General features: G+C 41.6%; 1 protein-coding gene and 1 long non-coding RNA gene across 5 annotated transcripts in view; one reads left to right on the forward strand and one right to left on the reverse strand.

Annotated features, from left to right (window-relative positions):
* The first annotated feature begins 1325 nt into the window (after nucleotides 1-1325).
* wls (Wnt ligand secretion mediator) overlaps nucleotides 1326-18010 on the forward strand; it is a 31061-nt gene continuing 14376 nt past the window's right edge. Inside the window, exons 1-3 of one of the 4 annotated variants that reach the window (XR_009791959.1) lie at nucleotides 1326-1458; nucleotides 1575-1818; nucleotides 8849-9121. Coding sequence is in view for 3 of the 4 variants with exons in the window: in XM_061798701.1 (XP_061654685.1) it covers nucleotides 1441-1458; nucleotides 1575-1818; nucleotides 8849-9121 (535 nt within the window). In the remaining variant the exon portion in view is untranslated. Of the gene's footprint in view, nucleotides 1459-1561; nucleotides 1819-8569; nucleotides 8719-8848; nucleotides 9122-18010 lie in introns of those variants that run through there. The other 3 variants (XM_061798701.1, XM_061798702.1, XM_061798704.1) reach the window with 3 other exon arrangements.
* LOC133489496 (uncharacterized) lies at nucleotides 16126-17731 on the reverse strand. Its single transcript, XR_009791929.1, has 4 exons — nucleotides 16719-17731; nucleotides 16485-16534; nucleotides 16349-16405; nucleotides 16126-16261 (listed from the first exon to the last, which is right to left on the reverse strand). It is a non-coding gene; the product is annotated as an uncharacterized LOC133489496 (long non-coding RNA).

Here is an 18010-nt window from a genome sequence, read left to right on the forward strand (position 1 = left end):
GACTAAGCTCACCTCCTCCTTGACATAAAAAGCTTGTCTTGCAATAGAGATGTACTACTTCAACATACTTCCTTGACACCGATGTACAGTAAATATTCACGGTTCGGCATATGCAAATTCACCTATTCTGGGATTAATGGGGGAAATACTTGCCTGTCACGACCGTCTGCAAGCAGCAGCTTGGAGTTCCAAAAAATAATTTGCAATACATTATTATTTTGTAGGCGGCACAGTGGATGACTGGTTAGAGCGTCAGCCTCACAGTTCTGAGGACCTGGGTTCAATCCCTGGCCCCACCTGTGTGGAGTTTGCATGTTCTCCCTGTGCCTGCGTGGGTTTTCTCCAGGCACTCCGGTTTCCTCCCACATCCCAAAAACATGCATTAATTTGAGACTCTAAATTGCCCGCAGGTGTGACTGTGAGTGTGAATGGTTGTGTGTTTGTTTGTGCCCTGCGATTGGCTGGCAACCAGTTCAGGGTGTGCCCCGCCTCCTGCCCGATGATAGCTGGGATAGGCTCCAGCATGCCCGCGACCCTAGTGAGGAGAAGTGGCTCAGAAAATGGATGGATGGATATTATTTTGTATAATTCCAAAAAAAGAATTCATACCTACATATTGTAGTGGGACGGGTGCACCAATACCAATACAAACCTACTTCTGCATTGGGTAAAACGGGTTTAAGCAATCCCCTCCCAACTGGGGTGAATGGCGGATGTCTTATTTTTTTAACACAAGATGTCACGACAGAGCTATCAAAGATTACAATAATTGATGTTTGTGCTTCATTTGTGTTTACATATATCATATTTGTATGAATAAATAATATACATGCATTTTTTTTTTCTGAAGACGCCAACCATTAAAAAAAACCAAACAAACAAACAAAAAAACATTTCAGCAAGTTAGGCTTCAAACAATCATCGTTGTAATCAAACCGTAGTCATTAGCCGACGTTAGCGTACCATACACAGGAAGTCAGCTATCCCGTGTCCCGGGCTTGGTCACATTAGGTTCCGCATTACTAGGATTTTCGATATTCGTGGCAGGGCTCGGTCCCTATCCCTGTACTACTTTCCTATTAGACCTGGCTCTGGCGCCATCTTGTGGCCTATTTGGACCTTTCAAAAAGAGTAAAAAAAAAAGAATAAATCAAAAAACGCACAGGTGTTTTTCAGACTACAAAAGAAACGTGAATAGTGAGTGTGTTTACTGTAATCCTTAAAAATATAAATTGATGGTGATTGACAGGAAGCGAGGAGCATTGACACAAACTTCTTGGTGGAGGGAGGGGGGGGGGGGGGGTCATAAACGGAACGTGTGGAGGGTCATTAAGTAGAAAACAACACGAGATGGCACTTGCAACGAGGTTCTTTAAATAGTAGCGACACAACAGGGACGCTATGATAGGTTTCCAGTAGCATGCTAACCTGGATAATGTCATGCTGCGGAACTCCAAAGTAGGTCTCCCCGCCGCTCTGCTGCTCACTGGAGGATAAAGCCGAACGCCGTACGGTCATGTGATCCCAGTTTTTTTTTTCTCCCCCTCTCTCTCTTTTTTTTTCTTCCTTCGAAGTTGAAAGGCAGGAGCCGAGCGGCGGAAGGGAGCCACCACCACTTTACTGCCTTCCTCACACTGGTCGCGGATGCAACGACTTCGTCACTTTTGAGGAGCCACATTGTCCATTTTTTTCCTCCCCCCCCCTTCATCACGATGGCGGGGGCAATTATCGAGAACATGAGCACCAAAAAGTTGGTGATAGTGGGAGTTATACTGCTTTTGTTCCAGGCGTTCGCTTTCATGGTCGGTGGGTTAATTGGTAAGTTTTTTTTCCCGCCCCCTGTTTGTACCACCTTATCGCTCACTAATCATTTTGTTTAGCTGTTCTGTACCTTTCTGAGTGTCGAATGTTCGAATGTTAACGTAAACGACAAAAGCGAAAAGTTAGGCTGTCGTCTACGTGCGTCCACGGTAGCGTTTTTTATATATTTTTTGTGACAAAGAAAAGATTGTACGTGTATGTTCACCTTGTTCCGCTTGGCCTTGAAACATTACTCTCAACTTTTAACTAAATCACTGCTGTGTATCACGGTGATTCCTGTCTTACACGCCACAAGTGTTTTAAATGTCTTTTTTTTTTAATATACAGAGCAGAGGTGGCTAAAGTACTCACACTTTCTACTTAAGTAGAAGTACACATATCCGAGTAAATGAGACTGGTAAAAGTATTGCTGATTCAACTGCTGTACTAAAAAAAAAAGTACAATACTCTAAAACGAAATGTACTAAGTTGTTGTGACTTTCAGCTAGTCCCTTTATTTTATTTATTATTTTTTTAAATTGTCATCTGCAGAGGTTGAAAAAAGCAAGCTTATTTTGACAAAGGAGTAGAAAGTACGATAGGGCTGCAACTAGCGATTATTTTAATAACTGATTCATCTGTCGATAATTTTTTGGGACGCATCAGATTAAAACATTTGCTTTTCCTTTTCTTTTTGAAAACAGGACATTATTTGAAATTGACAGTGCAGAAAATGCACAAATATAAATTGATTATGATTCAGTTACTGGTTTGGTCCCTACCATGTAAGAAAATGGGGGAAAATGTTGATTATTTTTTTTCCCCAAAGTAAAAGCATATATTTGCAAATGTCTTATTTTAATTCAACAAAAAAAATCAGTCTGCTTTAATGGAGGACTACAGGAAATAAATCAAACTATTTACTGTTGAGAGGCTGAAATTCCAAGGATTTGGACAATTAGAAGTTAATCAATGCCCCCGAACGATTAATCAATTATCACAATAGTTGTTGATTAATTTGATAATCGATTAGTTGTCGATCAATCGAATAATTGTTGCACCTTTAGAAAGTACGGATCTTTTTTCAATGCAAGGAGTAAAAGTAAGAAGTTGTCAGAAAAATAAACACAAGGAAAGTACAGATACCTGAAAAATATGTAGATTTATTGTATTTTTTTTCTTCCATTTTTGCAGTTTGTTCTTTATTGCATGAGAATTTAAGTAAGGCTGTGGTGTGATATGACTTTGGACAGGATTGTGACTGGAATCATTGTTAATGAATCATGACACAATGGATTCAAGGTGTGCATTTGTCATATGCACAGTAAAAACACCATGGTAGCACTAAGCAAGATATTCTTACTAGGGTAGTTTCCCTTCATTAAAAAAATATATAAAATATTGATATTTTGAAAAAAAAATTTTAATTACAGTAGCCACTTTGCACTCTGTTATGTGTCTTATGTTTGAGTTGCAAACCTTGCATGTTGCCAATCTCCATTGTTCCCGATTTTATCAAACATAATCCTTGAATCCCAATGTAATCATCTCCAGGTTTCCTTCCATGATACTTGCTTCATGATTTTGCCTCTGACCTCTGCCTCATAGCATACTGGTGGTTTGTCAGGTTTGTGTAAACTGCACCAAAAATAACCTTTTGCTAAAAAATAAAAAGCCAAAACAAATGGCATACTATTTTGAAAATGCAGATTTTTAAATATAAACAGGCAAGTCTTGCTGTTCAAGTCGCGTCTCATGAATACTATTGAAAGTATGAGTGTGACTTCTTGGGGTTTGTTAAAGAAGCTAGTCTGCTGTTCCAATCCAAAAATGTTGGATCAACTCATCATCCCGCAAGATTTTCTGGTGAAATCAGTTGACACAATTCCTGGGTGGCTCAAGAAGCTGGTACCTCGCTCTCATATTGAATTTTAAATAAAACCTCATGCCAAACACTTTCCTCTCCATATATAGCCGTGAGTTGTAAAAATTCATACATTAAGAACAAACACAGAAAATATGAGAATTCTAGTACGTGTATTTTAAATTAAGGAGTTACTTTCCAACACCCTTTAGTTAATATTTGATCCTATGCTAAATTACAGGCAGCAGTTTCTTATTTTTCTTTGATCCAAATTCTCTTCACCCCTCCTCCCTCATGTCATGTCTGTCTGGTGTGCGAGGCCCCAGGCAGCATCTCTACCTTCCTTTAACCCCCCCCTTGTGTGGATTCCACTCTCCCCAAATCCCAGTGGCCTCCCAGGCAGTGCATTTGTGTTTTCCCTCTACTTTTAGCTGCACAGGGACACGCACAGAGCTGTCAAAGTTAGATCCAGTCCTCAGGGGGCTGCGTTGGGTTCACTGTCAAATTTCTTCAAATCCACCCACGCACATGCAGAACACACACACATACATACACACACGTGCACAGAAGTTGAGCTCATGTGAAGGGCTTTCCTATATAGGTTTAATCTGGAAACAGCCCTCTCGCTGACAAATTAGCCTGTTTGGGTCCCGTCTAGATAAGATGGTTTTAATGAAGCCGGATTCCTTTGTGTTTGCTTGGTGGCCCGGGGACGCTGGGGACAATTAAGTAGAAAGGCCCCCGCCACACCCACGTTTTCCAACAAACGCAGAGAGCGTGGCATGGGCTCAGCGGGCTGCAGGGATGGCCATTATTCTGGACACACTGTTGTGGACTCTCAAGCAGCCGCTGGGCTCAGGGTCAGCAGATAATTGAACTCCAAGAGGATTCAGATAACTGGATTTGATTCAGTTTGGTGTCATTGTTCTTACTGTGTTCTTTGACAATATCTTCAAACAGTGATGCTCACTTCTGTAACTTCTGTAATGCCATTACAAAAAAAGGTCGAAGCAAAAGTCGCTGCCTCAAAGCTTCACAGTGATCATTTTCCCAATTGAACTGACTGCAGACCCATGCACTACTCCGTCTAGAAATAAGCTTGTGCAATGGTGGCGCGCCAGTGGGAAGGTGTGCGTAAAAACAATGTCTGAAGTTTGGGATGATTTCACAATTTAAAAAAGATAAAGTGCAATGTGTCTACTGCAAAGCAGAACTAGCTTGTACGACATGTCTAAGATCGCCAACACAATGTACCAATGTTAGCTAATTCAATTTACCCCACCACAGCTAGTTAAAACTCATTCTAAAGCCCCCAAGATTAGTCAAGAATAGACACAGCTGCCGGTGCACTTTCTATTGCTTTAATAAATAAACAATACCAAAATAAACACGTAATAAGCACGTTCATTCCAACAATGCAAAATAAAAATTACTCAATCGATGTGATAACCAATAGAATAATCAACTATAACATTCAATAGCTGTAGGCCTAGATGGAAGCATTGATCTATCTAAAATAATATACAATATCAAGATTTAGGTGGAACTAAGGCTATATTTACACTGCATGGTGACACAGTTCTATTTTTTTTTTTTTTTTAATTTTTTGCTCTTAAGTGGCACAATTGGGATATGCATTGCGACAGTGTGCAGAGAAAAACCCCCCACAAGGAATCAGATAGCCTCAGATCAGACCAAAGGTTACTATATGTATCGGTATCTGCCAATATGGCTGCAGCGTAAATACATAGATCAGGTATTCGCCGTCAATGCAAGCTTGAAATAATAATCGAAATACACGGCTGGTAAACTTTCTGTCTTAAAAATGTAGTTGTCGCGGACAGACAAAATGACACATTTTAAAAAATACTTATGTGAGCAGCATCTAAACTGACTCCATTTCCCTCCATGGTTCCAAACGATGACAGCAAACCATGTGACATTGCTTTCTCCTCCTATTAGTCAACAGCATGTGCAAGAATGTAAACGGGAAGACTGTTTAGTGTATGGACTAGTGAGTGAAACATCCATCCATCCATCCATTTTCTGAGCCGCTTCTCCTCACTAGGGTCACGGGCGTGCTGGAGCCTATCCCAGCTATCATCGGGCAGGAGGCGGGTTACACCCTGAACTGGTTGCCAGCCAATCGCAGGGCACATACAAACAAACAACCATTAGCACTCACATTCACACCTACGGGCAATTTAGAGTTGTCAATTAACCTACCATGCATGTTTTTGGGATGTGGGAGGAAACCGGAGTGCCCAGAGAAAACCACGCAGGCACGGGGAGAACATGCAAACTCCACACAGAACCCCGGACCTCAGAACTGTGAGGTATACGCTCTAACCAGTCGGCCACCGTGCCGCCGTGAGTGAAACAATGCTACTAAATACAACCTGAAGCAAAATTGGTCTTCATCACTTTAATAATGATTTGGACAGTCTACCAGGCCTCAGTACACCAGTAAATAACACTGTGCACTTTATTGGAACATCTCAAATGATCTTTCATATTTCATTCGAACTGAAGTGTTTTTAGCAAATAATCATTAACTTACAATTTTATGGCTGCAACAGCTCCAAAAAAGCTGGGACACGGTCATGTTTACCACTGTGTCACATCACCTTTTCTTTTAACAACATTCAATAAACTTTTGGGAATACATTTTCAATGGGAGACAGGTCTGGACTGCAGGCAGGCCAGTCTAGTACTAGTACAGTCTCTCTTTTACTACGAAGCCACGCTGTTGTAACACGTGCAGATTGTGGTTTGACATTGTCTTGCTGAAATAAGCAGGGGCATCCATGAAAAAGACGTTGCTTGGATGGCAGCATATGTTTCTCCAAAACCTTTATGTACCTTCCAGCATTAATAGTGCCTTCACAGATGTGTAAGTTACCCATGCAATTGGCACTAACACAGCCTCAGACGATCACAGATGCTGGCTTTTGAACTTTGCGTCCATAACAGTCCGGATGGTTCTTTTCCTCTTTGGCCCGGAGGACACGACGTCCACAATTTCCAAAAACTATTTGAAATGTGGACTCGTCGGACCACAGAACACTTTTCCACTTTGCATCAGTCCATTTTAGATGAGCTCAGGCCCAGAGAAGCCGGCACTTACGGATGTAGCGCTGAACTGTTTTTACTGACATTGGTTTTCTGAAGTGTTCCTGAGCCCACGTGGGGATATCCTTTACACATTGTTGGTTTCTGATGCAGTGCCGCCTGAGGGATCGAAGGTCACGGGCATTCAATGTTGGTTTTCGGCCTTGGCGCTTACATGCAGTGATTTCTCCAGATTCTCTGAACCTTGTAATGATGATATGGACCGTAGACCCTAAATTCCTTGCAATTGTATGTTGAGGAACATTGTCCTTAAACTGTTCGACTATTTTCTCAAGAGGTGAACCTCGCCCCATCTTTGCTTGTGAATCACTGAGCAATTCAGAGAAGCTCCTTTTATACCCAATCATGGCACCCACCTGTTCCCAATTAACCTGTTCAACTATGGGATGTTCCAAACAGGTGTTTGATGAGCATTCCTCAAGTTTCTCAGTCTTTTTTTTTTGCCACCTGTCCCAGCTTTCTTGGAACGTGTTGCAGCCATAAAATTCCAAGTTATTGATTATTTGCTAAAAACAATGAAGTTTATCAATTTGAACATTAAATATCTTGTCTTTGTAGTATATTCAATTACATTTAGGTTGAACATGATTTGCAAATCATTGTATTCTGTTTTATTTGTTTAACACAACATCCCAACTTAATTGGAATTGGGGTTGTAGATTTGGCTGTTTTTAAACCATTTTCCTTGTAGTTCAAGAAACACCATTTCCTTCTGCATGTCTTTTTCGTTGAGTAGTTGCTTAGAAGCACATTTGGCACTGATTACCACTTTAAGTCTTCTTAAATGTGCCACTTATCTTTCTCATGAGCTGAATCTGAAAACTCTGGGCTTTGAAGCTCACCTCCATGAGTCAGTGATTCTCAGTGCTTTCCTGAATCACTCATCTTTACAGATTAGGGAGTCGTCTTGGATGCGTCACTAGGGGCTTGAAACAGGCAGCAGTATTCTTCTTCTCGAAAAACTTGAAATGCCTCTAAAATCCTGATGACTGAAGTATGACCCTTTTCTACTGCCTATATTGGTCTTCTCAGGAGTGATGGACCATTTGCGCTATCTTAGTTGAATTTTTAGGGCAATTGATGCTGTTTGAAACGTTACAGTAATTTTGACGCGTCGACTTGGAAAATCCCTTGGAATTTCGGCCCATACAATCTTATTGGTGGATATTTTTAACTGAACGTTATCAGCCACTCGAAAGGGTTCACTGAGCAGCAGACGAAACAAAAGGGTTGAAGTTGATAAATAATGAAGTTGTACTGTTTTACTTAATTTGAAGGTGTTTTTTTGACCAGATTTTCTCTAGGCAATATCGCACCAAAAAAAATTCCCCAAAAGCCCTTTTTTTTTTTCTGCACCAAAAACTCAATTTCTCCGGAGCCCATCATCCGATTTTCAAAATTATGGGTGCATTGTACTCAGGTTAAAGTGACCAGACTTAGCATTTGACAGACTGTTGTTTTTAGGAAATCTTGTCACATTGCTACTTTGAGAGTCACTGCTGTAGGTGAATTTGTGAATGGTGAACCGTGACTACTTGGGGGTTGACTGTACCTAATATTGGAAATTATAGTGCACAATGAATATGTTTAACAAATGTTGCTCTCCTGCATGCCTGTCATTATCAGTCCTATATAGTGCAGTCACAGCAGTGACGCAATGTTGTCATTTGCCTTGAGGCTGCAACACGGCTCTCACACCTCATTCTTTTTTTTTTTTTAACGTTATTGTTGTCATCATGACAAAGAATGGGCATTTCCCAAGTGTCACTAAAACCCTGACGAGGAGCAACAGCACTAAGGCTCATGCATCTCAATGTGTAGGAGCTTTAATTGGTGCAATCAGGAATGTTTTACCCTGCCATTCCTTCTGGAAGTGAGAGATGGTGCAGTCAGTGTGAAGAGGAAATTGTTAGGATTCTAGGGTAACTTGTTGACTTTCCCTAATGGTTGCTATCATGATATTACCAGTGTCGATGCAATGTTTAATGTGCATATCTGGTCTTTCAATGTAATCTCTTTGAAATCACACATCTCCTCTTCCTGTTTCACCAGCTCCTAGCCCCACCACGGCAGTCCACTACCTGGCTACCAAATGTGTGGACACTGTCAAGCACCGCCAGGAAACAAAGTGGTTCATGCCTTGGGGTCCCAACCAATGTGACAAGATCCGGACCTTTGATGAGGCCATGGCCAAGAGGATTGAGGCCAACAACATTGTGTTTGCTGTCCACATTCCTCTGCCTAACAAGGAGATGAGCCCCTGGTTCCAGTTCATGCTGGTTATCTTGCAGTTTGACATCGCGTTCAAGATGTACAACCAGATAGGTGAGAAATACGATCTTGATGATTTCGTCATCCATTGAAGAGCACAAAAACATCACTTATCAACTTGTGTGTGCCGTATCTTTCTAAATCTGTGTTTTCTTCTGAAGTGTTAATGTTAGGCTCCATCCTGTTTCTTAGTTTCACAAAATCTTAGCAAATATTTGCTGTGTCACTGGCCTCTGAAAAATTCACATCCCTAGTCACTTCACATAATGAATTCAAGAGAACAGTAACTTAACTGTCTTTATATGCGGAGTCTATCATGGTGAGTGCTTGAGGAATCTACCAGAATGCATTTTTCACATGATTGCATTCCTTTTGCACCGGAAGACCGCAAACAGTGATGGATGTCCTGTGCCTTTTACTCTATAATGGCACAGGCCCTGAGGGTTTGGGCAGGGGGGGGAGGGTTTATCTGGGCTTGACAGACAATTGACAGGTATAAAGACAGAGAAGAGGTAATGTGGGTCTTTTTTTACAGCTTCTAGCATCTGAGTTATAAAAGCCCTCTCTTTTCTCCGAGACTGATTTTGCATGCTTACATGAGTCACATTCAAATTTATTGGATTTCAAATGAAAATCACCTTTACACACAAGTAATTTGTCCACCATAGTTGAAGTCACTCTAGCACTACAGCAAACAAGCCACTATAACAAAATATACACGTAGGACATAAACACATCATTTCAGAGAGTCATTAAGCAATGTAAGGTGTCCAGTAGTGTGTAATACTGATAGTCATTTTGCAATTGATGCAGAGATTCGTCAAGCAGTTTAAAGTGTCCACTCGTGTGGTTATACTGATCAACAACAGTTACGCAAATAACGCAGAGTGACGAAGCTACAATAATGAATACGGGGATAATGTCACAGTACAAAGTGAAGAAGCTACAATGAGTACAGTAATAATGTCACTACAGAGATGTGCAAGTTTGGCAAAGTGTCATTATGAAATTATAAGTCAACTATTTAAGAAGTTAATGGCCGCAAGGGGGAAGAAGCTATTGGAAGGTCTGCTGGTTTTAATGTGCATTGCTCATTGTTCTTATCCAAGATTATTGCTATTATTTGCAGTATTTGTACAGTGTTATAGCACACTTGCGTATATGATCATATTGTTTACAGTTGCCATAATTTCCCTCCAGCCTCACTGTTTATTGTAAACTAGACATCACTGCTCTTGTTCAGGGTGATAGTGTCACACTTCACTTTAAGTTTGCAACTCTTGGGCACAGAGACTTTAACAACTCAACTCTTATATTTACAATGCACTGATTTGTGTAAAGCCATAAATTCATATGCTGCTCTTGAGCATAAAACATCATTAGTTTTGCAAAACATGGGCCAATCAAGGATTATGTTTCAAATTAAACTTGGGAGTCACGTGGTTGCCTGTGCATTAAGCGGGGCTCGAAGTTTACGATTCCCGATTTGGCCATGCCAACTCAAAAATACTCACTGGCAAGCTAGCAAAACGTACAACATTCCCAATCGGGCAAGCGTATGGAAAAAAAACCTCATATGTCAAAATATTTACGTTATTGCGGAATTAAAAGTACCTCGATATTGTCGTGGCCTTGTCTCTGCATAAAATGAGCCGTTGTGCTTAAAATGTAGTTTTATGTCATCTAAGCTGCTTAGCCAGGCTGCTACAGCGCTTCACTTCATTTGAATGTAAATGCATCCGTTTGGACACGTGACCCATGTGACTGTGTCTATGGCTAAAGAAATACACTGGCTGACTGGCCTGCGTGACCGCAGCTTTGAGAGGAGTGCATTAGCGTCGCAACTTGCTACGGCGGACTACTACTACTACTACTACGTCAGAGCGTCTCTTCACAATCTACTGGGCGAGATAGAAGTGCCTTAATTTGTCGTTCACGCCGGCCTCCGTCCCAGCAAATAGAGACCCATGGGCCAGGATCGGTTGCTCTTCTTCGCGAAGCCAGTGTCGTGGCTCGCGGCAGCCACCACGAGGAAGCACCGTGGGTCCGATTTCCGCGTGTCGCCGCCGCCCCCCTCCTCTGCCGAATTGTTTAAGCACATTGTTACAGTATCACTCTTTAGTGGTGTACTAGTGAGTCGAAATTCATGGGTGAATGAACACCACACGGAGAGGGAATAACGATTCTAACTCCCGTGAAAACGTTCAGCTCTGCAATTACATTCCATTAGTCCCAAAAATTAAATAAGTCCACTCCATAACGCTCAAACGAAATCATCTTAGGTACTTGCCTCTCAACTGTAATGTCTACATTTCAAATAAAAACATATGACAGAGGCTGCTCAGAAAGATTTATAATTTTACAATATCACTAAGGGGAGGAAAATAAACTATATAGGACTCCCATGATTATTTTGTTTGTTACTTAGCTGTGTCTAAACCTGCATTGCCTTTAAGAGTGTTCCTGCCTTTCTGAAAAATGGTAAAAGGATAAACCCTCGGCCTCAGGATATGACCTTGACAAAGTTCAGAGTCCTCAGCCTCAACGTTGAAGGAATGTCTGCAGCAAAATCAGAAATCATAGCCAGCTGAGACACTGACATCTTCTGCCTCCAAGAGACACACAAGGACCCTATGTTCCCAAAATTACCTGGCATGCACCCTATCATCCATCACCCCAGTTCGGTTCATGGAAGTGCGATCTACGCACGCAACAAGTCGGTGATCAAAACTAGCACTGACTTCTTCAATGGAGGTTTAGAGAGTCTCCCAGTGGACACAGAGTACCTTACCATCACTTTAGTGTACAAACCACCGACAACTCCATTCACCTGGCCACACGTATGCCACAATGCCAACAAAGCAAGCCTCTATATTGGTGACTTCAACAGCCATAGCACCACATGGCGATACAATCAGGCAAACTGCGATGAAGAAGCAGTGGAAACATGGGATGCTCCAAAAGATCTTGGACTCCTTCATAATGCAAAGGATCCCACATCTTTCATCTCATCTCGACACTACCATAACATTGACAAATCCATGGGAAACCATATTCCAAAAACTCAAGATCGACCAGTACTAATTGACATAAGACCTATTATCAGACCACATAAACAGAAATCTAGGTTTAATTTCTGGAGCGCCAACTGGGAAGGCTTTACGACTGACATCAGATCAGCTATACCATCCACCCCAGACCGGAAGAATATAACTGTTTCCAAAGACTGGTTTGGAAGTTGGCAAGGAAAAATATCCCCAGAGGATGCAGGAAAACTTATATCCCTGGCCTCACTGAACTTAACAGTATGAGGAACATAACCATGCATTCAATGAAGACTCTTTCGCTGAAAAATACAGTAGAGCTCAGAGAGAATGTGCTTACCTCCATCAGCAATGAACATAGAGATCGCTGGCAAGAAGTCGTAACTAGCATCAATCTAATCCATAGTAGCAAGAAAGCCTGGATGACAATAAAAATAGTTACTCTGTAAATTCACCCGAGCCTCAAATTGCAGCTGTGACCCCAAACCAGATGGCCCACCAGCTGCTATTAAATGGCAAACTACTTAATAAAGTAAGGGGACGAAAATTAAAATGGACATAAGCCGTATCATGCAAAAGAGCAAACCAGATCTTGATTTACTGAAGACTCCACAGCGATCTCACACCTTAAACACTACAAAGCATCAGGCCGAGATGGGATAACCACAGAAATGGTAACACACTTGGGCATAAATATCACAGGATGGATGCTATCCCTATTAAACAACTGTAATTTGGAGTAGAGCTAGAGTGGTAGCCCTTCCAAAACCTTGAAAAGACCCAACATCACCAAAAAGCTTTTGGCCAATCTCCCGATTATGCATCCCTTATAAACTACTGTATATGAACGCATGATCCTAGCAAGAATCCTTGAACTCGTTGAGGAACATCTTTCTGCTGGTCAAGCTGGCTTTAGACCACGCCACTCATGCTCCAGCCAAGCCTGACGCAACACATCAAAGATGGATTTTAAACCAAACAGATAACTGGCGCTGTTTTTGTTGAATTTACGGCTGCGTAAGATACTGTGAACCACAGGGCACTCATCCTAAAAGTAGCCTAAATCTTACAGAATTCCACCTTGATTCGCATAATCAAATCCTTCCTTAACAATCGATGCTTTTATGTTCAGATGGATGCAAAAAGAGTAGATGGCACACCCAGAACAACTGACTCCCACAGGGCTCTGTCTTGGTTCCACTTTTGTTTAACATCTACACAAATGATTAGCCGCAATACCTGAACATCCACAGATACATGCGTGTTTTCAGACAACTGATGCATCACCACTCAGTCCAACAGCTACAACATCCTAGAAGAAAAACTTTCAAATGCCCTAACCATATACTCTGAATATTCCAAGAAATGGTACCTGAACACAAACCCAAGCAAGACCCAGGTTTGTGCCTTCCACCTGAACAACCATCAAGCCAACAGAAAATTAATCAAGTGGAACAACAACGAGCAGACGTACTATCTGTTGCCAGTGTATCTAGGAGTAACGCTCTCTTTCAAAGAGCATGTCGCTAGACTGAAAGGAAAACTCGCATCAGAGACAAACCACCTCAATAAACTTACTACCACCAGCTGGGGAGCTAACCCCAAAACACTGCTGAATATTGTGCCCCCGTGTGGGCAACATCGTGCCATGCCCAGAAAATAGATGTAGCGCTAATTAAAGCGTATCTGATAATAACGGGCGCTCTAAAACCCGAGCCAAAGTACTTCCTGCAGGATGGAACGCTGGCGGGAGTATCACAGCGAGCAATACGATGAAGCGCTACCAAACCTAGACGAAACACTGCCCACAAGTTCAAACTTAAACAGGAAAGACTGGGTAATCCTAAACAGAGCAAGGACAAAGGGTTAGGAAAGCCAATGACAATCTTCACAAATGTGGAAAAACAAAAACAATAAACTGTATCCTTCAGGAATGCCAATTGGGTCCTCACTGTTCCAATCAAGACCTTAAGGAAGCAAATACTACTGCCTTAACAATGGGTTAAGTTCTGGTGCGACAAGGTATGATTATGATCAAACCTGTGTGTAGTCTGTCTACTGCAGAGTGCCATTTTGTTGGTGTTTTTTAGGGCCTGTGATTGGCTGGCAACCAGTTCAGGGTGTACCCCGCCTCCTGCCCGATGATAGCTAGGATAGGCTCCAGCACGCCCGCGACCCTAGTGAGGAGAATCTGCTCAGAAAATGGATGGATGGATGTTTTTTAGGCACTGGAGCGGATTAATGGCTTTTCCATTAATTTTAATGGGGAAAGATGATTTGAGATGTTTTGAGTTATGAATGTGGTTACAAAACAAACACAACTCCTAAGTCAAGGCACCACTATTTTTTTCTTTCATTAGAAGACTATAGTCGCTGCAGTATAAACACATCTACATCAAGTAGCCATTGCAGAGAGTAATCTAATGAAGTAGTAGTAGGGTAATAGCTTGTTGAACAAAAAGTTTAAATGCTTGTGTGTTGTAATTATTTATGAACCATGTTCTCTGGCCTTGCTTGTCTAAATAGTCATGTCACAGTAATGGTCAGCTCTTCACCACAATTGATGTGCCAACTGTCTCTGTCTTGGCTGAAGTGTCTATAAGCAAACTGGGGATTGTTTACTGTCTGGCTGCCAGACAGATGAGTCTGGTATTCAACCTAGACCACAGACAGATGTTTCGGTAATAGACTGAAGATCCTTTTTGAAGTTTCTGAGCCACAGGAAATGCTGCAATATGAAGCGTTTAAGGAGCAAGGTCAGCCAGTCAAGAGATTTTGCCTTTCCAGGAGTAAACATCACTTGTTCTAGTGACTTTTGGCTTGTCCTATCAGAGGTCGCCACAGAGAGTCAGTTGCATGATTTGTTTGGCACATTTTACCCAGGATGCCCTTACTGACGCACCCCACTCCCCCACACCACAATTTATTTATTTTATAGATATATATTTAAAGAAAAATAGTACTTAGGTTACGTTTAGGGTGACATCAGGAGTTGGAGTCGGTTAGTTCAGTGTGAGCTTCTGGGCACAAGTTGGTGGCCCAATTGTAGCTCCTTGTGAGGCTTCATTTTCTGTTTGTGGTCGATTGTTTGTCCCATTCAATATGTCTGAAGTTCATCGCCGACTGTGGCTCTCCTTCCCCACATGCGAGGGCATCGCAGTATCTTAATTGTTCCATTTCTTCCACTGCACTCGAGCCAAGGCGTATCTGAAACTTTAACTTAAATTTTGGCTCACATCACAAAGCAAAAAATAGTCCAAGCGATTGCATGTAATTAAAAAAAAAAAAAAAAAATTATTAATTGGGACACTCTTAAATCAAGGCACCACTGTACCTACTACCTAGTTCTGTAATAAAGTAATATATATCGGCCAAAAAACAAAGAGCGAATGAGAGAGGAAATGCAAAGCCCATTTCTAATGAAGTTGGGATGTTGTGTAAAACGAATAAAAACAGAATACAATGATTTGCAAATGCTTTTGGACCTTTATTGAATACACTACAAAGGAAAGATATTTAACTCATTCACTGCCAGCCGTTTCCTGAGCAGGGAACCCCTAGACTGCCAGGCATTTTTGAGACATTTCCAGTGATTTTCCAACGCCCACAGAATATTATGTACTATGTCGATGTAAACACCAAAACCGCCAAATGAAAGACCAGACTCTCTTCTTTCATCAGAAAGAAAAGTTTCTCTAGCTTATACCGTTCTTTAGTAATCGGCAGTCAAATATAGGCTACTTTCAGCCAAATCTGTTTCTGGAAGAAAAAAAACGGAGAAAACAGCCTTTTTGTGAAAGCAGACACATCAAGCAGAACAATGACTTTGACACCAATATATTTTTTCTTTAGTGAAAATCTAAAACATCTGAACATAAAAAAACACTGAGAAAGTACTTTTGACCAAAAAATCATGTATTTACAAGTATAACTACAGAATTTACATTAGACAAAAATGCATGAACAAATGGGCCTCCTGCACTTTTTTCCTCCAAATTCTCCTCCTCTACCATTTGCTCAATAGTCCAGGTTTTTATTACCTTGCACATAAAATCTAGCAAAGTTTTATCCTCTGTTGGCATTGAATGGGATCTTGTGTGGTTGTCATTCTCCTTGAAACCAGTCACTACTTCTGCTCGAAGCAGAACCTCTGTGCAGTTTAGAAATATAACTATTACTATAAAAATACATTGTTGAAGTTGCTGTTGTGGGACGTGGAGAAAAATCTTTCAATTACCTTTTTTGTGTGCACTGCATACTGGAATGGGACTCGAATGTCTGCTGGATGCATAGCCTGTAAGTTTTAAAAAATACATACGATTACTAAAAAATACTTTTTTTTATGTTTTGCAAGGGTAAAAAAAAAACATTACCTTTCTTCTTCGCAATCCTAAAAGACGCTCGACTCGCGGGTGTTGAATTCCTACAAGATGGACGCAATGGAAAATTCAAATCAGTACTGGCAACAGATGTTACATTGCAATGTGAACTAGTGGGACTAAATTGTTTTTATGTAACAAGAAAGAGCGTGTTTGCTCGCCAAATGTAGCTAACGCGAGCTGCAAACGAGTTACCGTCGTCGTCGATCTTCGTCGAAGGAAGCTCACCTGGCTATCCAAAAGGGAGTTCACTCTCTTGACTATTCCGGATCCCATTTATTCAAATCCTGGTCAGCAGACGATCAGCCAGCAAGCGCCCGAGAGCATCTTGCCATATGTATGGGCCGGCATTTTGCGCGTTAGCTTTGGAACATTCCCCGCATGATCTAAGGCGTCATTCCTGTCGGTCGCAGGAATATTTTTCTTGCCTTGGCGCAATAAATTTGTAGTATCGAAAGCTTTTTATTTATTTATTTTAATTTTTTATTCTCCCCCCCCCCCCATTTTGTCTTCACTCTTTTCCGCCATTATGTTTCTCTTCTCACTGTCTCTTGTACCCCGCAGGCCTGCCCCCTCCCTCTTCTTCCTCTGAGGGAGGGACATTCACCTCAAGGCATTGTTGCCCTCTACAGGGTGCCAATCCTCATTGCAGTTATCCACAGGCTTGACGATCACACACAAACTGCACAAGACCCTCCCTCACCCATCCCCGTTAAAAAAACGCCATTGATGTCTCTAGACGGCATTAGCAGGGAATAGATGGATTCTTAATGACGTCTTTGGACGGCATTGGGAGGGAATGAGTTAATAATCAAACTTTTTTTGCAAATATTCATTCATTTAGAATTTGATGTCTGCAACATGTTCCCAAAAAGCTGGGACAGGGGCACATTTACCACTGTGATACATCACCTTTCCTTTGAACAACACTCAAAAGCGTTTGGGATCTGAGGACACTATTTGTTGAAGCTTTGTAGGTGGAATTATTTCCCATTCTTGCTTGATATACAACTTACGTTGCTCAATTGTCCCGGATCTCTGTCGTATTTTGTGCTTCATAATAAACTGCTGGGAGGCCAGTCTAATACTCACTCTTTTACTAACAAGCCACGCTGTTGTAACACATGCAGAATGTGGTTTGGAATTGTCTCGCTGAAATGAGCAGGGATGTCCCTGAAAAAGACACTGCTTGGATGGCAGCATATTTTGCTCCCAAACCTGTATGTACCTTTCAGCATTAATGGTACCTTCACAGATGTGCAACTTACCCATGCCATGGGCACTAACACACACCCATAGCATCACAGATGCTGGCTTTGGAACTTTACGCTGATCCGGATTCTGCTTTTCTCTTTGGCCCGGAGGAGACGACGCCCATGATTTCCAGAAACAACCTGAAATGTGGACTCGTCAGACCTCAGTACACTTTTCTACTTTGTGTCAGTCCATCTCAGATGAGCTTGGGCCAGCGGTGTTTCTGGGTGTTGGCTTTCACTTTGCATGCTAATGTTTTAACTTGC

The sequence above is a fragment of the Phyllopteryx taeniolatus genome, chromosome 14, assembly GCF_024500385.1.
Source record: "Phyllopteryx taeniolatus isolate TA_2022b chromosome 14, UOR_Ptae_1.2, whole genome shotgun sequence".
NCBI lineage: Eukaryota > Metazoa > Chordata > Actinopteri > Syngnathiformes > Syngnathidae > Phyllopteryx > Phyllopteryx taeniolatus.